This window comes from Ursus arctos, unplaced genomic scaffold (genome assembly GCF_023065955.2).
Source record: "Ursus arctos isolate Adak ecotype North America unplaced genomic scaffold, UrsArc2.0 scaffold_6, whole genome shotgun sequence".
NCBI lineage: Eukaryota > Metazoa > Chordata > Mammalia > Carnivora > Ursidae > Ursus > Ursus arctos.
Window position 1 is genome coordinate 70,965,769 of NW_026623078.1, and position 21,299 is coordinate 70,987,067.

At 38.7% G+C, this 21,299-nt stretch overlaps 1 protein-coding gene across 2 annotated transcripts in view; it reads left to right on the top strand.

The window, feature by feature from the left end:
* The window catches only part of FAM91A1 (family with sequence similarity 91 member A1), a 43,272-nt gene that overhangs the window by 3,889 nt on the left and 18,084 nt on the right, over positions 1–21,299 (top strand). The window contains exons 2-15 of one of the 2 annotated variants that reach the window (XM_026495459.4): positions 1,364–1,448; positions 2,556–2,707; positions 4,350–4,407; positions 5,104–5,171; positions 5,733–5,846; positions 7,383–7,473; positions 7,885–7,947; positions 12,058–12,164; positions 12,900–12,938; positions 13,450–13,562; positions 13,995–14,110; positions 14,921–15,033; positions 15,367–15,453; positions 17,766–17,898. In XM_026495459.4, coding sequence (XP_026351244.1) covers positions 1,364–1,448; positions 2,556–2,707; positions 4,350–4,407; positions 5,104–5,171; positions 5,733–5,846; positions 7,383–7,473; positions 7,885–7,947; positions 12,058–12,164; positions 12,900–12,938; positions 13,450–13,562; positions 13,995–14,110; positions 14,921–15,033; positions 15,367–15,453; positions 17,766–17,898 — 1,339 coding nt within the window. Of the gene's footprint in view, positions 1–1,363; positions 1,449–2,555; positions 2,708–4,349; positions 4,408–5,103; positions 5,172–5,732; positions 5,847–7,382; positions 7,474–7,884; positions 7,948–12,057; positions 12,165–12,899; positions 12,939–13,449; positions 13,563–13,994; positions 14,111–14,920; positions 15,034–15,366; positions 15,454–17,765; positions 17,965–21,299 lie in introns of both variants that reach the window. The other variant, XM_026495458.4, reaches the window with a different exon arrangement.

Here is a 21,299-nt window from a genome sequence, read left to right on the forward strand (position 1 = left end):
AATGTTAAAATGGATGAAAAAAATAGAAGCACATATATTCTGGCGGTAGTGTGGGTCACCGTTTAACCTATGACAAACTAATGGATTTAGATGCAGGAGGAAAGATTTTTGTTTTCTCACATCATCACTTTTTTGTTAATATACATTCCACCGGTGGTCCAGTTATGTTCCAGTTTATTCATATGTGAGTCTTACCTGTCTTGTGAAGGTTGCCTTTTTGAAAGTATGCGTATGAACATTTACCTTGGCTTTCAGACCTGTGAGTAGGAAGTATAATAACTGAATCCTCTGATCTTTCTGCCATTGGTTTCTGAGATGTCTAATTTTATATTACAGCATGTTGGAAAGATCATACCTAATAATTAGAAGGGGGAGAGCAGTCATGTTAAATTCAGCTTATGGTTGAACATTGACTATAATGTTGACTGTAATCAGACATACTTATTCTTTGCTTTTATGAGAGCCCAGTTTTGAACTTAAAACACCAAAGCACGGCTAGAGATATTTTTGCTTATTAAAAAATGTACCAGAATTCTAAAATTGTCTAAATGTTTTTTAACAAAACCATAAGGAGATGATGTTTTTAAGAAGGCATCTGTGGGGGCACCTGGGTGGCTCAGTTGATTAAGCGTCCGACTCTTGATTTCCACTCACGTCATCTCAGGGTCCTGAGATTGAGTCCTGCATCAGGCTCTGTGCTCAGCGGGGAGTCCACTTGAGATTCTCTCTCAGCCCCTTTCTCTCTGCTCCTCTCCACACTTGCATGTATGTGCGTGCTCTCTCTCAAATAAATAAATCTTTAAAAAAAGAAAAAAGTCATCTTATCATTTAGAGGTACATTTGAAATGTACTTTCTCCAGAAATGTTAATTTTTAATAATCAAAGCCCTCAAATGTAAATAATTAGCAGACAAGGATCTGTCTTTAGTTGCCACTCTTAAATTAAAAAAGATATGTAGGTGCCAGAAACCATCCATTCATCCGTCCATCCATCCGTCCATTCATTCAACACACACAAATTAGGAGCAGTCAAGAAAGAAATCTTTTTAAGTAGAACTTAGTTTTTTGTTGACTTAATGAAGTTGTGCTCTCGGACTGCTCTTTTATTTGATAATTAAGTACTTTAGGAAATTTCAGTAAGTCCTTTCAGAAAGGCAAACTGAAAATAAACACATTGAGTTTTTGCTCCGTCTTATAGCATGAAAATTAGTATAATAACATTTAAGAAAACGCTCTTTGTTTTGGAAATTAGAGGTATTAGGATAAAATTAGGGGGCATGGTTTTGAAACTGTATGCTGGAAAAGTACTGTTGTTTAGTTCAGAAGCTATTTTTAAAACTATTTGAATTTTTTTTTTTTTTTAGAGTCTTGGAAATTCACAGAGAGAATATGAAAAGCAGGTTGTCCTGTACAGTATCCGCAATCAGTTACGATATAGAAACAACTTAGGTAAGTAGACGCATTTTTACATCAAGGTGGAAATGACTATTGGTGTTTACCATTTTCATTAATGTATCCTATCTTTTCAATCCATATTTCATAGTACTGAAATTATACCGTATAAGACATTTAGGAAGCTCCGTAGTGACCCATCCCACCTAACAACAGTTTGTATTAGCAACTAGATTTTTCTTTCTATATCTGATTCAGATTATTTTTTTAAAGTATCATTTGTAAATTCATTTTACCTATAGAATATTAATCTCAATTCATATGTACTTTTCTCACTTTAAGTGAGAAAATAAGCCAGAAGAGAAGTACATTAATTCTTAATAGTTTTTGATTTTGGATTTTGTAGGTTTTTTTCCATAAATTTTCCAAATATAAATTTAATGAAAACTCTGTAATAACTAGAACGAATTTTAAGCATAATTGGTTCTTTGTTTTTTTTTAACTTTCTCTTTCTTTTTTCTTTTAAAAGTTAAAAATGTCCTTTACTGAAAGATATGTATCTTTACAAAGAGCAATAGCAAGCAATCCAATCTAGAAGTTTAATTAACTCTCTCTTTAAATGTTTCCTTTTTTATTTGTGAGATGACTGAATTAGTCAGTTCCATTGCCCTGCTGCAGTCTTCCCTTCCATGTGTTACTCTCAGTTTAAGCACAGTGGTTCAGAGACAGCTTTTTTATTTAAATGTATTTCATGGGAGTCAGACGTCTTTTTACATTTAAAAAACAAAAACAATGAAGTAATTTTTTGAAATAGACTTGATTCAGTCCCACCCTCTTGTAGTATAGTAAAGGGTTTGATGAATTCTGGCTTGTGTTTTGCATCTTTTGGAGAGGACATTCCGTGATTGCTTCCTTGGCTTTCTGATGTAGTAAGAATTCTTTCTCTACTATCTGTCCTGTTACAGATTCCGCTTGTATACTCGGAAGCCTGTTTTTTGTGGCATAATTGCTTTCTTTGTTCCAACTTAGATCATTTCATTTGCTCTTTTCCAACTACTATGCTTTTATTTTCAGGTACTGTTGGTTTGTGAAGTAGTTCTTATTGCATTTATAGTTATATGTAACTGTAAGACACCTGACAATGGAAAATTCCTCTTTCCCCAGTTAAACATGTCAAGAAGGATGAACGCAAATACTACGAGGAACTACTGAAGTACAGCCGTGATCATCTCATGCTGTACCCTTACCATCTGTCAGATATCATGGTGAAGGGCCTGAGGATAACACCGTTTTCCTATTATACTGGGATCATGGAGGTGAGTTTATGGTGTACGTGGGCCAGTAGGAATGGGACGGGACTACATGTCGTCAATGACGATGCGAATAATGACCGGCTGTGCCCTTCTCGGCCCCAGTGGGCATTGTTTCTGAGTTTACAGTGGAAAAGGAGTGTTGGTTACAAGCTAACTGTGTCATCCACACTGTACAAGTAGTTGTTGTCCGGGCTTTCACAGTGGAAAGGTACCTGCTGTTGGGGGCACTGTTGACCCTCTGTGCTGTTGTAGCATTAGTCTTCTTGTTAGCAGAGTCTGTAAAACCAGCTGCTTTTAATGCATGATTAAGGTTGAAAATGTGGGTGACAGAACTGAACATGGAGTTCAGAGAAATAATGTGTTTAACTTCTCTGACTAGAGAAAGAATTAATGATTGTAAACCCAACATGCAATACATGTGTCAGAAAAAGAGAAATATTTTTGTGGTCCTGGCTGCTAATTTCTTGCCATTTTTATTAACTTTCAGGTGTTAGCGTTTTTCCAAAGGCAGTTTTTAGGCCTGTATCGGTAACTTTAAATATATTATTTTTAAGTGAGCTGTATGTAAAGATTGGCAGCGTTTATCTAGTGTTCAGTTGCTACTTAATTTTATCTGAGTGCTACAGTCTTGGGCCCACTAGCTGCTTCCAGAGCAGGGGGAAGCCTAGAACTGGAGGAGTTGGGAACATGCAGGAACAGCAAGGTCACTTTCTGATGTGGCTTCCTTTGCAAGAGCAACCTCTGCTTTTCCCCCCGAGCCCCTTCTTCATGGGCACTTACACTGTCCTGCATCTCCTGCGTCTCTGTGTCCCTCTTTGGGAGGAAATATTCGTATAAAGTTTGAGGCCTGACAGCTCTGGTTTCTGTCAGTCCCTTTTCACTAGAACCAGGACAGCAGAATGCAGGCGATAGCTCATCAGTAAGGAGAGTAATCGTGGCTGTCTCTCTGATTATTTTGCTGGTATTGACCACAAGGTTTAGGAGAGAAAATAGGGGGAGGTTTTTCCCCTTTACCAGCTTTCAGTTATGTCCATGTGCTTGCGTCTGTCTGGTTTCTGTTCTTATACCACTGGGTGTAGCTCCTGGGTTGAAAATGGGCCCTATCCCCACAGTAAACAGTTGGTTTATTATTGGAGAAACAGATGGGGACTGGAAGAAGCTGGATACTGAGTTTCACTCTGCTGCTGGTTGGGTCTCACAGGAGCAGAGAGGACTAAGTGGTTACAATCTTTGTTGGTAGTGCGTGTCTCAGCTGCATGTTGATGGAACCAGGACACAGGGTGCCTGCTCTTGCAGGGCATGAGTCTAGGATCAGGCATGAGGTGTGGGGAGGCAGGAACCAGGAGCTCTGAAAGAGGGATTCCTTGCATAGCTTCCACAGGGCAGAAGTTGCAGGGCAGATGTTTGGGACTCACAGAGCGTGCTGTGAGAAACCCAGACCTGAAGGTCTGATGTTCAGTTACTGGGTCGGGACCACGTAGCAAGTACCACAGTGTGGCACGCGTGCTTCGGGTTGCACACTCTAATCTCCGTGCTTTGGCCAGTAAGTATTATTCTGTTTGGCTATCGTAATACATACTTATTCACATGTTTTTATCTCAGGACATTTTGCATTTAGAATTTTTAATTGTTTTCTTTTTGAAAGGACATCATGAACAGTGAGAAAAGTTATGATTCGTTGCCCAATTTTACTGCTGCTGACTGTAAGTATTTAATTATGCTGAAGGTAACGATTAGAGTCTGTCTTTGTGCATGCATGCTGTTGTCTGTCTCGTCGTGTGTGTTTTTAACCTAAAACACCTGAAGCATGGGAACAGCAAGCAACACTGTTCGTAGGAATTTTATCAGTTGATGCAAGTCAAGTATAAGGTTTAGTCTAAATGTTTAAGGGAGGAATATTTTGGAGGGTAGAATGAGGAAAATGAGACTAGTCTATATATTTCTAGAAACTGAAGTTCTTTCTGATACTTGGGCTGTGTTATGTACCAAGGAAGAAAATTTGTACACGATGGTTTTGCAGCGTGATGCACAGTTGTTACTAAAATAATTTGCTTTATTATGCTTATTTTAAGGAAGTATGTATTTGACATGTGACACCGTTCTCTTGTGTAAGGACAAACTTTTGCTGAGAAGTACACTTCGACTTCCTGATATTGGGAGCGTTTCTGCTTTTTAAAGATTTTTCCATGTGACATTGTCAGAGGTGTCAGCTTGAGTTCATCTTTCCCAGTTTGGTTTTCTTTTATATTTCATTTGAAGAATTCCTTTTAATTTGATATTGATTGTTAATCAGTCATCAAAAGATGAACAAAAGCCAAGGGTTTTTTCCTAAAAGACCTGGGTGTACTGATATTTTAAGATACATTAAATGTTTTTAAAGGAAAGGCTCTTTCTTTCAGGTCTAAGACTTCTTGGCATAGGAAGAAACCAGTACATTGACCTGATGAATCAGTGTCGGTCATCAAAAGTAAGTTAGTTGTTTCCCTTCCTTTCTTGTTTCTTCCCTGTTATCACACGTTCTGATTGTTTTAAGTGGTAGAAATAATGAAATTTCTTTGATCAAGCAAAATATGCTTCACACAAAAATAATACCTGAACAACTCCTCCATATTCTCTAGGTTATGCTTATATGATTATCGAATTAAAATATTTAGGGAATAAAACATTTATTTTTAAAAATTAACTTTGCTCTGCTGGTCTTTTTACTTGCTCATTCCACTCCCAGCGTTCACTTGATGGGTGAAATAAGGACACATTCTCCAAATTCATTTTTACCTCCTAAATTTCCTTTGAGTTTCTGGATTTAGATCCAGACTTGATGATTAGTGTTTTGAAGTAATTTACTTTGGAATAATTGAAGAATGACTTTTCTCTATTCAGTATATCTAAAATTCTTCAGATTTGAAGGCAGGAGAATTTAGAAAGATTTATTTAGCCTGCGAGAAACAGTCTTATACTATGATCAATAAAAAAAAAAAGTAGTGATTTCAGGCTGATTGCAAATTCTCAAATGTTTGTACAATTGCAGAAATTTTTCAGAAGGAAAACAGCTCGTGATCTTCTACCAGTGAAGCCGGTGGAGATTGCCATAGAGGCGTGGTGGGTGGTACAGGCTGGATATATCACAGAAGATGACATAAAGGTAGATACCTTTAGAAATTAAACATTGGATTTTTATTTTTCAAATTAGCTTATATCTTTTAATTCTAGTTTTGTCATTTTTCTAAAGCGTAACACTGTTTGGTTTTCCTGAAGAAAATTAAGCATAAGTTCAAAATTTTAAATGACCGTAGTAGGCTAGAAAATTGGTGGCTTTCAAAGATACTCTTTAATAATGAGGGAGGGGCGCCTGGGTGGCTCAGTCAGTTAAGCGTCTGACTTGATTTTGGCTCAGGGTCGTGAGATCAAGTCCCACATCAGGCTCCACGCTCAGCAGAGAGTCTGCTTGAGATTCTCTCTCCCTCTCCATTTGCCCCACTCCCCGGCGGTGTGTGCGAGCATGCGCGTTCTGTCTCTCTCAAATAAGTAAATCTTTAAAAATAAAATAATAGGGAGACTTGACTTGGTTCATGTGCAGTACTCTGGGGACTTCCACTAGGCAGAGGTTTCATCTCAAGTGATGTGATGCTGCCTCTGGCAGCCCTGATCCTGGCCGGCGCTTCTTGAGCGCCTGCTGCGCGCTGGATGGCCCAGGCTCTCTTCCCACACTTTTTATATTGTCTCCTTTGATTCTCATAACTGCCCCGGGGTGTGTTACTTGTACCCCATTTCACATGAGGAAGGTGAGCACAGAGAAATGAAGGCGTGGTTCGAGTGACAGTGGTGGGGAAGGTGCCGGATTTTACCTCAGGCAGTTTGCTGTGGGAGTTGTGCTGTTCGTCGCTCTGCTGAAGTGCTTGCTGTACTGAAAAGCGAGGTGCTGTGGTGGGGGCGAGGGCCAGGATCGAGGGAAGTGCTGTTCCCCGTGGTCCGACACATTGGACAGAAGCCTATGCGTGGTAGAAGAGATGCCAGTTTAGAGGAGAAGGGGCGGGGCAGCGGACCAGAGGGCCTCGGGACCAGCTCACGTCTCTGTGTGGTTGAAGGCATGAGAGCGAGCGTGGGGACTTTTTTTTTTAGTTTGCATTTTATTTTACTTCAGAAGACGAATTAAATCCCATGAGCGGAAGGCTTAGAAATTTTGCTTCAGTGTAGGAACTTCCCAGCAGAGCTGTCAGACTGTGTCACAAGATCGTGAACTTCCTGTCACTGATAATACCCGTGTGGAGTCTGGATAAACTTCTGATCTGAGAGATTCTGCGTCAGCAAATGGATCTGATTCCCATTCAAAGTAGATGATTAAGTATTGGTATTTATTAGGTGACACTTAGTACTTAACAGCACGTATTGGCACTTATAATTACTTTGTCCCCCATTCTGGTGGTAGCATGTTATGGCACCTTAATTGGCGGTTATGTATGTAGCTTTTTCCTTTGAATTCTAGGGTGATAAAAGAAAAAAATATGTGGTACATTTAGCTAATGACACATAATAATCATGTATAATATACAATATAAAATGTAATAATATATAATCATATGTAATAATCATAATAATCATTGATTTAAACATGGAGATTTCAGGAGACTAATGAATTAATTTGGGTAGAACTTAACTGAAAATACTTTGCTTTCCTTAGATATGCACTTTGCCTGAGAAATGCGCTATTGATAAGATCATCGATGCGGGCCCTCAGCTCTCCGGATCACTAGATTACAATGTAGTACATAGTAAGTGGTTAGTAGAAACGGTCTTTTGTCAATGTAAAAACTTGCTTTAAACCTTCAGCAATTAATAACAATTTTTATCAATTAGGTACACATAGTACTGTTTCCAAAGGCATGTTATTGTTTGAACTGTGACTTTAGTCCATTGTTTCCCAGTGTGGCTGTTACTCAGTTATTCACATACACTAGAAACTTCTACAAATGAGTCCTAAGGAAATTTTTGTAGTTCTGAGCATATGAAGGAAATAGATTTGAAAACTTGTATTCTTTCCCTCATCTGTTTGCTCTTTTTCCCTCCTTCATCTAGCATTCAGTTGTAAAAATCTTTATAGAAAATCGGGAATCTGGTTTGGTTTGTTTTAAATTTACTGTTGTTTAGTATTCCATCTAAAACAAGTACGTTTGCTTCTGTAGGCTTATATAACAAAGGATTTATTTATCTGGATGTACCAATATCTGATGACAGTTGTATAGCAGGTGAGTATTTGCTTATATTTTCCACTGATTTTGAGTGGTTATTAGGTGCTGGGCATTGCATGTATCACCCTAATAAATTAGACACATATCATTCTAAGATCTATGATATTAGAATTTTTTCAAGAAAGACATTTCTCCTGTGTTATGTTGTAAGACATTGCAGTGTGTTTTACTTAGATTCCTTATTCTTACCTTTGCATTGTTTTACACGCAATGTTAAAATCCTGGAAGTCTGAAATAAATTTCTCACGTCCCGAATCAACTCAGTGATTTTATAGATTTTTGTTCTTTTTGTCTTTGGTTTTACAGATGTTCAGTCCTGTCACCTGTGATATTTTCACTCCTCCTGCCTGTCTTATATTTTCGTGTCACTATTGTCTTTTTTGTCTTTTTCTACTCCTCCCTTCCTTCTTCACCCATTCCCAAGTTAAATTGATATTAAAGCCTTTGTGTATTTCCTTGTGGATGTATTAATTTATTAAAACATTCCCCTGTTGCTGGTTATTTAGGTTGCTTATAGTTTTTTTGCTGTCGTAGAAGATGTGGTTAACATCCTTGAACACAGTGGAGCTTTTCTTCTCTAGGTTGGGTTTCTTACCAATTTTTAGAAGCACTTACTATATTTAGGTTATGTGTTGCAAGTATGTTTCCCAGCATCTTTCAGCTGTTGTTCTTGCTTGTTGGTATCGTTTATCAAACTAAGATATTAAATATTTGTGTAATCAAATATAAAATGGCAAAAATTTCTAGGGCATGACTTTGCTATTAACTATTGAGTGATGGTAGCGGCTTATGACAAAAATACTCCCTCATATCAGTGTTGAATCCTAACAGGTTATCATTCTGTAGTGTGTTCTGACCTTTATTTGTGACCTTTAATAATGGATTTTGAACCATGTGCATACATGAATTCTATTTTAAGTTTGGAAAGACAGCCAAAAAGTAATGAAATACTAATTCTGGTTTGTGTAATTGCTGCTAAAACAAATAAAATACTAGTTGTACAATTGGAAAGGTTTTGACAAGGAATTGATTTCTGCAGGACAGGGCTGGTAGTGGTTTCCTGTCACTGTGGGAAAATAGGAATGCATTATGCATTATTCTAGTCTTTACTCTCATCGATAAACTGATGTTGACTCATGTGAGAATCACCTAAAAAGATTGGTTTTTGATTAGTTCATTTCAGTCCCTGTTGACTGAGTGGTTAAACATTGCCTCACATTAGCACTAAGTGCATCTGAAAGGTGTGGTCAGAGAAGGGCCAAGTGGATGGCTACTCCATTACAGAGATGTGTTCTGCCAGGCTCGTCTTAGCTTTTAGCAATTTTTGGTGGTACAGACAGACTCATGCTCTTACAAGTGCTGAAGGTACCCTCCTTGTCACCATGGAACATGGGATGTTCCCCAGTGTGGAATAACCCGTGAAAGAAAAGCAGTTTGACAACATGGAAGCCATCAAATTTAGCACAAAAGACTACCTGAAGTTGATTTCAGAGAAAGCATTTCAGCTATGTTTCAACAAAACAAGCACTATGATGGTGAAACAAAGAAATCGGGGGAGAGAAATACTTTGAAGAGAGTGGTCACGAAGGGGTCTGTTGTTAAAACATATTTAGTCCATCATGCCTCAAACTGTGTACTTGCTCAGTTTATGTCTCCCCTTTCATTCATAGTTTCTAGATTTCTTTTACACCTCAATAGGATACTTCTAGGATACATATAAAAATAGTCTAAAAATTCTTAAAAACTTTTGTCATACAAATCTAAACCTGTAACAGGAACTTATTTTTGTATTTGATGTGAAATAGGGGCCCAACTTGGTTTTCTTCTGTGTGGAAAACCAGTAACATTTGGATAAATGCTAGGACTGTTTTTTCAATAACTCATGACCACTGAAATTAAGCGTAACTTTTGTCATACATTGAATTCCCCTCTTCATTGGATCTAATTCTGATATCCTTTTTTCTTCACTGATTTATTTTTATTTTTCTACTGTATTGTTTCATTACAGTGACTTAAAGTAACCTTTGATATTAGTTATGGCCAGGCCTTCCTTGTGAGTTTTTTTTTTTTTTTAAACCACTTTCTTGGCTATTTCCAGGTATTTTTTTCATTGTATTTATTTATTTTTATAAAATGACATGTTTAAAATTTTTATTTTGTTATTTTTTATTGTTATAATGGATATCTGCTGTGTTGGTTTCAGATATACACTGTACTGTTGATGATTGTATGTATTGTGAAATGAGCACCACAACAAGTCTAGTTAACATCCATCGCCACACAGAGTTCGCAGAAAATTTTTTTCTTGTGATGAGAACTTTTAAGATCTACTCTTTTAGCCACTTTCAAATATGCCCTGTGGAATTATTAACTATAGTTGCTGTGCTGTAAGTTGCATCCCCAGGACTTATTTATCTTATAATTGGATGTTTATACCTTTTTACTCCTTTTACCCATTTCACCCACCTCCCACTTCTGGCAACCACCAGTCTGTTTCCTATATATGTGAGCTTGGTTTTTTTTTAAACATATTTTTGAGAAGGCAATAGTTAGGATATAAAATTCTAAATTTATAAAAGAGTATAAAAACATCTGCCTCTGACCCCTGTGTCTGGCCACCCAGTTTCTATCTCAGGGGCCACTGTTAGGTTTCTAGTTTATCTTTCCAGAAGTATGCTAAGCACATAAACGTATATGTATGTATCCTTTTTTGTGTGGTTTTAGTTTTACACAGACGGTGTGTTGTAGTTCGTACTTTGTTTTTTTAACTTAATGTGTATTGGAGACTCCTTGGTATCTTGGAGACTCCTTGGTATCTCTTCATGTAGAGTTATGTCATTCTTTTTTTGTGTGTATATTTATAACCTCTTAAGTGTCTTGGTTTTTCTTCTCTAAAATATAGGGGTATAGTGTTGAACATCTCATGAGGTTAAGAGGATTAGATGAAATTGTGTATGTAAAGCACCTGGCAGTAGTCTGGCACTTAGTATGTGCTCAGTAAACGTTTGCGGTTATTCACACAATTGATAGTGTAGGGAAAGAATTAATGATATCAAATAATGGGGTTTCTAAAATATTTCTGAAGAGAAACCTATGATCCTTAAAAGTACTTGGATGACTAGAACTAGAGGTAACACTAAATTAGAAAGTGACACGAGCCAGATCTGGAAAGTAAATAATCTGTCCTGAAATGTACATTGTGATTTTTCATGGTGTCTTCATTTCAACCACTTCAGTTTTCTCTGATTTCTCTTTGTTAGGAATAACTTAGGTTTTGGGTGCAATTAGATGGTATTAGGGTCAGGGGACATGGGGATACTCAAATCCTTTGATGGCCTAGGCACTCTTCCTTGCCAGGATATTTTCAAGGGAAACGTGCACAGGGAGATGGTAAAGGAAGGCATAGTGCCTCTTCATTATCCGCTGGGCAGAGTGCTCTAGTAAATTGGTTTAGAGTGCGTGGACCAAAGAGATGGAGAGAAATGAGTATGAATACACCTTCGGGTGCACAGCCCCCACTGCGCTGCCTCCTTAGCTGAAGAAGGTCTTGCCCTTCTTCCCGCTGAGGCCACTGAGGAGGACACAGACTAGAAAGCCCCACAGAGCATATGATCCTAGTGATTGCTGGTAAAAGTGGCGGTCATGCAGGTGAATTTCCTCTCTTCTCAGGATGGATTGGGAATGATGGGAGAAGGGCAGTCGGTACTCCCTGTCCACCTGGTCTTTGTTTGGCACAGCCGTTCTCTGTCCTTTGCTTTTCTGCTTTCCCCAGTCACCCCTGCTGTCTGTGAGGCATTAAAACACACCCCATTTGGAAGCAGCCCCGGTCCCCTTGCCTTGCTACCCAGTTCATGCCCTCCAGCACTTCCCCTGTCTCAGTAATGCTGAGAGTTCCGTGGGATTACTCTTGTAGGGTTCGTGCTCTGTTATCAGAGTCCTCTATGTAGACGGGGTTATAGGCCTTAACTTTGGGGCTTTTAGAAAACTTGCTGTGGAGTGGATAAAATAAATCAAAAGCTGAATTTAGTCCCTTTTTGAATAGGTATTTGGATTATGCATTTTTGTTTTATAAAATTGTATCACTGATAAAAGTCTATTTTGTTTTAGTTCCTCCTCTTGAAGGTTTTGTAATGAATCGGGTGCAAGGTGATTATTTTGAAACTCTACTCTATAAGATATTTGTTTCAATAGATGAGCATACTAATGTTGCAGAGGTAAGTATGACAATGTCTTATGAGTGAACTTCACCTCAGGATTATAAAATAAGTTTGTGTAAAGTAGATAAAGTTACTTAATGATAAAGTTAAAATGTTTTCAGAATCTATACATGGGTAGATCATAGACCATTAATGCACTTAAGTTAGGATTTTTTTTTTTAAGATTTTATTTATTTATTTGACAGAGAGACAGCGAGAGAGGGAACACAAGCAGGGGGAGTGGGAGAGGGAGAGGGAGAGGGAGAAGCTGGCTTCCCGCTGAGCAGGGAGCCCGATGCAGGGCTTGATCCCAGGACTCTGGGATCATGACCTGAGCTGATGGCAGACGCTTAACGACTGAGCCACCCAAGCACCCCTTGAATCAGGATTCTTAAGTTACTTTCTGTATATACATAGTAACTTTTTTTTTTAGTAAATAACATAATTTGGTAAATAACTTTATATGATTTCTTGGTAAAAGGATTGTAGACGATTGATATAATTATTTTCTTATTTTAAACGAGACTAAATTAAAGAGCAAAGAATCTTCCATCGTTTATGGTCGCTATATGGATTCATGCTACTCTAAGCATCTTAGACATAGGGAAGAAAGAAGTTCTGATTTCAAAATTTATTCAGTGTTTGAATTATTCATAATTTAAAATTTCGCTGATTATGTTTCAGTTGTTTATGACAACCGTGTAATACTGATGATCCGAGGAGTGTAAATAATTTTTTTGTTTTATTTTCTAGCTTGCAAATGTCCTTGAAATAGACTTATCCTTGGTTAAGGTATGTGATTTTTATACTCCTTTTAATTTATAAATACCGAATGACTTTTATTATAGACTTTTGTCTCGACAAGCTACTGAGAAATAGAGACAGTGAGATTCTTACTGGCTGTGCAAGGGAGTGAGGACAGTAAAGGACGGTACCTGCAAAGATAGAGGAGGGCAAGGTACGGGCCCTGAAGCACTGTCCCTCCCCAGGCAGGGAATGCCTGCACTCACGCCCCCTGTAGGCAGGAAGCAGCCTGATCGGTGTCTAGTGACGAGGTCACCGAAAGAAGCCTCTTCTGCTGCTGTGACCTAGAGAGCGCCAGGCCAGAGGATTGGAAGCGCTCTCTCTTCTGTATCTGTGAACACCTTAGGGGAAGAGCAGGCCTACTGAGAAATGGTTTTTTTCTAGTTACGTGATAAAAATGTTTGAGGATCACTATAAGCAGAGTCTATGACAATATTTTCTCTCTACAAATATTCTGATGTCTAGCTTATTTTAAATGCTAACTTTTGTATTCTTTCAGAATGCTGTTTCAATGTATTGCCGATTGGGCTTTGCCCATAAGAAGGGACAAGTAATAAATTTGGATCAGCTTCATTCATCGTGGAGGAATGTTCCATCCGTAAACAGATTAAAGTAACTCATTTATTCAGCATGAGATATTAGAGTTTCCTTTTGAAAAAAACATTGTTTTATGTACAACAATTTTATTTATCAACCTGTCAATTGAGGTGAACCCGGTATATTAGTGGTTTTTAATCTTTTGTGTGATGAATCGTTTTTAGAATCTGATGAAAACAAGAACCCTTTCCCCAGAGAAAAGTACATACGGTATTTTACATACAGCTTTAAAGAGTTCTCCGATCCCTGAGGCCTCTCCGTGGGTCTTGGTTAAGAACCATTGCTGTATGTGGGCCGAACATTTTGGGGCTACATCTCAACTGGGGGCTTGAACATAAGACTGGACTGGGTGGGTATTCATAATTTGAGTGCTGACTGCAGCAGCTCTTTTTATATAAGATGTAATTTATATGGTTTTTAAAACGTGGATGTATTCTTCATTAATAGGAGTACTTTAGATCCACAAAAGATGCTGCTATCATGGGATGGTGGGGAAAGTAGGAGTCCTGTACAAGAAGCTTCATCAGCTACTGACACGGATACAAATAGTCAAGAAGATCCAGGTTAGCAGTTACTCAGTTTAATTTAGAGTCTGTTTATAGATACGCCATGTGTCTATACGTACACTCACAGAGTGAACCTGACTTTTTGCTCTTGATAGCATTCATTTGATATGTAGTCTTTGAGTACTTAGCCATATGCTAGGCATTGAATACAGTACCTTCCTTCTGAGCATTGAGTCTAGGGAGAGAGAAGGCAATATAATCACAAAAACCACAACAATGTGAGAAGTGTTTTGGTGCTGGTGGGGAGCAAAGAGGAAGAGCTCTCTTGTTGCCTAGAGGTTTGGGAAGCCTTCATGGAGAAGATGATAATTAGGCTAGGAATGAATAAGAGCTTGCCAGCTGGTGAGTGAGGGAAGGCCTCACAAGGGCTAAGCACAAAGGAGGGAGGCAAAGCATAGTGCATGAAGGGGCTACACATGGTTTCATGTTGGGGTGGGGGGGGCGGGGGGAGAGGAGCACAACATGAGCTCCTATTCTTACTGCAGGCTCTTACCTGAGCCAGGTGACTTGTCTGAAGAGGTTAGGTTAGCTAGTCTTAGTATTCTGACAGTTATCTAGTCTTGGTTTATTATTGGCTTTCAAGAAATTTACCACAAAAGTACTTAAAAAAAATCTTTTTAACTTTCTTTGTTTGGAGATAGGTAGGACTGGTGCCTCTTAGGACTATAAAATTGCTTATATTTAGTTATGTACTTTTAATTATTATACATCAAGTTGAAATGGAATTCTTTCTCATTCCAAGTGGTAAGAAAAGAGTAATTTTCATTGATTCGATTTTAAGTTATGGCTTGTTTGGTTTCCCCGCAGCCGACACAGCCAGTGTGAGCAGCTTGAGTTTATCTACAGGACATACAAAGCGTATTGCTTTTCTATTTGACTCAACTCTTACTGCCTTTTTAATGATGGGAAATCTTTCACCAGTAAGTCAAATTCTTGTTTAAATATGACAGTGTTTAAAGATTAGATGTCAAATAGTTCATGCTTTGAGATCCTTTTTTTAAGTACTGGATTTATTCCCGAAAACACAAAATGCAACCGTCTTTGTTTTATATTCCTTCGAGGAGTGTAGGAACTTTTTCGTGAGGGTTAGCTTCGCACCTCACTCACCGTTAACTTTCATTAAGTTGAAAAGCATAATAGAAATGTAAGATGTTATGTTTCCTATAAAAAGAGAAAATTAGAACTTATTCATGATAGACTTGTAAAAGGTTTTAAGATCCATTTTAGTTTTTTTGTTTGTTTCTTTATGCCAGAACCTGAAAAGCCATGCGGTCACAATGTTTGAAGTTGGCAAACTCTCAGATGAGTCTCTGGACAGCTTTCTTATAGAACTAGAGAAGGTAAATCTGGATTGCTCATTATGGGATGTCGGCATTTGACACCATTTCTTGCTTGATGTTAATGTGTTGATTTTTGATGTGTTCTTGCTCATTCCTACCTCACTCCCCATCTTAATACCGCACCAGTCCTTTATGCTTAAAAATATTGAGTGGAGGACCGCATTTTGTGATTACAAGGTGGTTTATGGACTTTATCTATCACTTAGCATGATTTGGTTTAATGAAAGGGGGTGGTGGGGCGCCTGGGTGGTGGCTCAGTGGGTTAAGCATCTGCCTTCGGCTCAGGTCGTGATCCCAGAGCCCTGGGATCAAGCCTCACATTGGGCTCCCTGCTCAGCAGGGAGCCTGCTTCTCCCTCTGCCTCTGCCTGCCGCTCCCCCTGCTTGTGCTCTCTCTCCCCCCAGCTCTCTCTCTGTGTCAAATAAAAAAAAATCTTAAAAAAAAAAAGAAATGGGGTATAGAAATAGTCTGTGTAAGTTTTTAAATTACATTTTTCTAAAATAGCGTTTGATTTTTTTTTTTTTTTTGTTATGACTCTTTGAGATCCCCTCTTCAGCAGTTTTATTTGAAGTTTTTGTTTCCCTTGTCTTAAATCTGGAGCAGTGTCCATGGGTACCGTATTTATGTCCACTCTCACTGTCCCCTTTAGCATCTTGAAGACTTCAGCCATTTTTGCTCATAGCCACCTCTTCCCTCCATGAAGATAGCCCTAGTTGTCCTTAGCTGTAAATCTCGATTGCCCTTTCATGGTTTTTCCGTTCCCTGGGTTTTTTGTTTTGTTTTGTTTTTTTGTTGTTGTCTGCTGTTTATGCTAATAGTTTGTGTGCTGAATCTTTTCCTTGACTAATAATTTTGGTACCTTTTGTGCTTTAGCAATGAATTCTGTATATTAAATATGCTACTTAGAGGATTTTTGATGATTCCATTAATTTCTCTATATCTTAAAGAAAAAGACCATAACATTTTTTCTCTCCTTTTCTGTAGGATTTTTAGTTTGATAGTGCAGAATTATATTTGAGATAATCCTTGCTATTAATTGGTTTCTTTCATTTTCACCTTTATACATCCATTATTCCCTCAGTGCTTTTAATATCTTGTTAATCCCATTTCTCATATACTGTATATCATCTTTTGCCAATTACTTTTTATTTTCTAGCATATTTTAAGTTCTGTTTTCCTGATTTTTATTTTTCTCACCTTAACTAGTCTTTTATCACATGTAGCGAATTAGAAGGTCACTCTATTCTTTATATATCTATATCCTTTTATGCCACGTAGCCATTCTTGGGAAAGCCTTTTAGTCTGAAGTTTAGTTGTTAAAAATAGTTTCTTAGCTATTTTTTAAGAAGCCTCATCTTGATTAAGTGTAATTGGTTGATCTTATTTTTTTTTAAGATTTTTTTATTTGAGATAGTGAGCGAGACAGAGAGAGCATTAACAGGGGGAGAGGCAGAGAGAGAGGGAGAAGCAGGCTCCCCAGTGAGCAGGGAGCCTGACGCTGGGCTCCATCCCAGGACCCTGGGATCATGACCTGAACCGAAGGCCGATACTTAACTGACTGAGCTACCCAAGTGCTCTGGTTGATCTTATTTTTTAATGCCAATCTCATTTAGTCATTTTCCCTTGTAGACCTGTCCTTCCATTTCCTGTGTTGTTTCTGGGATGTATGTATTTTTACATATTAAAGTACCTGACTTACTATCAGAAGTGCATGTGTTAAAATGTAAGGCCAGTGAGCATAGGGTTTTGTCCTCTGTTCTGTCCCTACATCCTAGACAGGTCATACCTAGCACATAATAGGGACTCAGTGAATCCCTTTTGAATGAATTTAAGCTGTATATTCAGTGGTGTTGAAATAGCTATGTTGAATCACATACTCCATTGTCCCTTGCAGCCAGTGATACAGAACTGTGGACATGGTGATGCGAATTAGAAGTATAATTGGTGACCATGGATTGGAGTACTTTTCTGGATGAAGCAGAATATTATAGATCTTAGCTTTTTTTTTTTTTTTTTTTTTAAGCATCCAATTTGAATCATATGTGGGAGATAGAATTTATATATATTGGTACAATTTAGCATTATTTGGTTGCTTAAAATTGTTAGTTTTACTTGCCGGGCTAATCTCTGTCATCTTCAAAGATGGATTCAAATGGAAACTCAACTGAGATTTAGGTTAAGATTTGTCTCAGTATTGCCTGGGCAAATTTTTGGTTTACTGATTCTTGATAATGTCTGTACTATGTGGTTATTATATATTAGGATGAATGGTTGGAGAGTGGAATTGCAAAATTTATTTTCTCTTGGTTTAGGTTCAGAGCACTGGTGAAGGAGAAGCACAGAGATATTTTGATCACGCACTTACTCTGAGAAACACAATACTGTTTCTGCGTCATAATAAAGATCTAGTTGCGCAGACTGCACAGCCAGAGCAACCCAATTATGGTATGATGAATGTACTCGACTTTGAAGACATGACTCTATGGAACTTCTTTCTAAGAAATGAAACAGGTCGTGCTCACCTTTTTAATCCGCCTAATTTATTTTGTGTAGCCGGCGTGTTGCATTTGCAACTAGAGGCTTGTTTTGTGAATTTCTTTGCTCGTCAACTCTTCTTTTACTTAGTCTCCTTTCTTACGTGCCACTGACATTTGTAGTATCTCAGTCTGCTTAGTACCTGCAGAAACGGTCGGAGTGTAACTTGCTTAAGTGGCTGGATCGCATGTAGAACAGGCCTCAGTTTGAGGGGTGAACAAAGGCAAAGTTTAGCTGATTTAGGAAACACCATTTCCTGAATGGAAGATTCCATTGTATAAAAAGAGTAAGCAAGGAGCTTCCAATTGAAATACTGTTGTAATATTTACTGAAGTATTTTACTTTAAAAAGCAAAAAAAGAGAACAGAGAAGCTTTAAAGAGTAAAAGAAGGCAGTGGCCGTTTTAATCTCTGATGCACCCTGATGTGGCTCTTGCCCAGGGGTGCGCTCTCGGGCGTGGGGTAGATGGGGAGGAGCGGAGGGGTCCCCAACCCCAAACTGGTTGAACGGATGGTCAGTCCTGAGTAGGTCAGTGCCACCGAGGAATGCATGTTTTTAAAAAGGTGACATGGCTTGGGCACCAGGGAAGAACATTTGGCTCCAGTCCTCGCTCATTCACGGGGCTGCATCTTGGAACTCCATGAGTTCTTCGCACCAGGAGAACCTTTACTTTCACTTATTCTTTGATTTATTTTAAAGTTCTCTTTTTCTGGCCAAGAACCACTGGTTTCTGAGTCATATCCATTTTCATTCTACTTCTTTCACCAGCATCTGGCTTTCTTTTCAGCTCAATTTAAACATTGAAGGACGGAATCGGTTGTCACTTCACAAAAGTGGTTGCGGAGGTGAGGACAAAGACACTGGGTAGTTGAGCTGAGTGAAGCAGGACACACTCAGTTCCTCGCCACTGGCTTCTGCAGCCTTAGCGTGTCAGGGTCCGGGTTCTGCTTCAGCAGAATTGGGGCTGCTTCCATGCCGGGCTGTTTCTGAGATTATTCATAAATAGTTACAACTGAGAATATGAAGTCGCCAAGTGCCAAGAGGCCCAAGCACTTACTCATAAGCATTTGTTAATAGCAACCATTTCCTGGCTACCAAATAGGTCATGGGACCTAAGCAATGAGCCGCACAGTCTTGAAGCTGTCCTTGTATGTAGAAATCCTGAAATTACTGGGACTGTTTTAGTGACTTAGGGAGATAACGTGTTAGAATATTTGAAATACTCTGTTATAGCCTGTTGAAATATACTATCCTTTCCTGCCCATCATCGCATCCAGGAATGTTAGTGCTAGTGACCGGGCAAGTGTAACTCATTTTGTAGGTAAAGATATTGAAGCTTGGTCAAATCTCCTGCCCATTTAGTCATTATGTGGAAGAGATGGGACTTAAATCCATGTTTCTTGAAAAAAAAATTTTTTTTTTGCTCTATCCGTTTCATTATCTTCTCTTGAACATTAAGCTTTTTATTGTTTTATTCATAAACAATCTGTTGCTTAGTAGTCTGGACTAAACTTTGTTTTTCACCATGAATTATCTGAGTACCAAAAAGTAAGTTAAATGAAAAACCTAAACCTTATCTGGATGAAAGTAGTTAAGTATTATTCTAACTTTTGAGGTTGGTTTGATAGTTGACTGTTTCTGGTACCAGTTAGAGCTTTCATGGTTTAGTCTCTCCTCGCTAAGATTTTTTTATCTGATACTTTTTCACTCATGACTCTGATTTCTCAGTTTTATTAAATTTGTTCTTGATTTATTATACATAATCAAGCATAAATTTCTCTAGTCTTTTTAAGATTTTATTTATTTGAGAAAGAGAGTGAGAGCAAGAACAAGTGGGAGGAGGGGCAGAGGGAGAAGCAGACTCCCCGCTGAGCAGGGAGCCTCACACAGGACTGGATCCCAGGACCCTGGGATCATGACCTGAGCCAAAGGCAGACTCATAACCTACTGAGCCACCCAGGCGCCCTTTCTCTAGTCTTTCTAGAGCTTTTTCCCTTCTCTCTTTTTCCTAAGCCACCTGCTCAACTGGCATTTTACTTCGAAATGAACGTCACATCTGGCTCCAGCCAGACTTGTCTTCCAGCCGCTTCTTCTCCTGCCCCCCCCTTGTTTGCCGGCTGTGCACAACAGATGCTCTTCCTGACGTCCGTAGGACTCGCTCTCCTCCATTATCAACACTTTATTTGGAAATACTGTAGATTTACAAAAAGTTTGTAAGAACAAGAATGGTATAGTTACTTTTAATCCAGAATTGGGGAGTAAGTTGCGTATCATGGTCTTTCTCTGCAAAATTACTAAGGGTACGTTTCTTAACAATAGGGCTGTTCCCTGACACCAACTTCAGGTGATTTAATATTGATACAGTAACCTGCCATTGGTATTCCAGTTTATCGGCTGACCCAGTAATGTCCTTAATAGGATTTCCCCCCCTCAATTGCAGGATCTAGTTTAAGATATGATACTGTGTTAAATTGTCAGGTCTCCTTTATCGCCTTTATTCTGAAACAAATCTGTAACCTTTTTTTGTCCTTTATGACATTCTTATTTTTTCAGAATGTTGTCCCTTTTTGTTGGTTTTACTAGAAAGTTTCTCGTGTTGGGTGTGTCTGATGTTTTGTTGTGGTTAGGTTCAGGTTATGCACTCAGGTCCAGAGTATTACCTACGTAACGTCCTGTTCTTCTAACGGCGTGACACATCCGGAGGTGTGTGATTTCCATCTGTCCCCCATTGTGGTGGTAGTTTTCATCACCCAGTTAATGTGTTTCCTGATTTTTCCACTATGTGGTTAAATATTCTCCCCACCTGCAGCGACTAAGTAATCTGTGGGCAGATACTTTCAGACCAAGCACATACCTGACTCCTCATCAGTATCTCCCCCCAGATGGAGCATCCAGTGGTGGTCCTGCCCGAACCATTCTTTGCTGTGATGGTGGTACAGTGATCGTTTTTTCCAACTCCAGTTCTTCCCGTAACAGTTGAGACTAGGCATTCTTTTATATTCCCAGTATGGACTGATGAATTCCTGTTTTTTTCAATGGCTTATAATAATTCATCACTCTCTCTTAATTATTTATGTGCTATGGTTGTTTCCTGTTTTGCCGGTAGGATTCTCTTCACGCTGCCTCCAGTTTCCTTGTTCCATGCCTCCATCTTTTAACAAAATTCTTACTTTTGGAGTAGTTCTTTACTTTCTGGCACAACAGTCTTCTCTTGTACTTCTGTCCCAGTCTTGGAATCAGCCTTTTCTCCTAGGAGCCTGGTTTCTTTTACTAGAGTATGGTATTAGAGACCAAAGTCCTGGGGCTAGTTG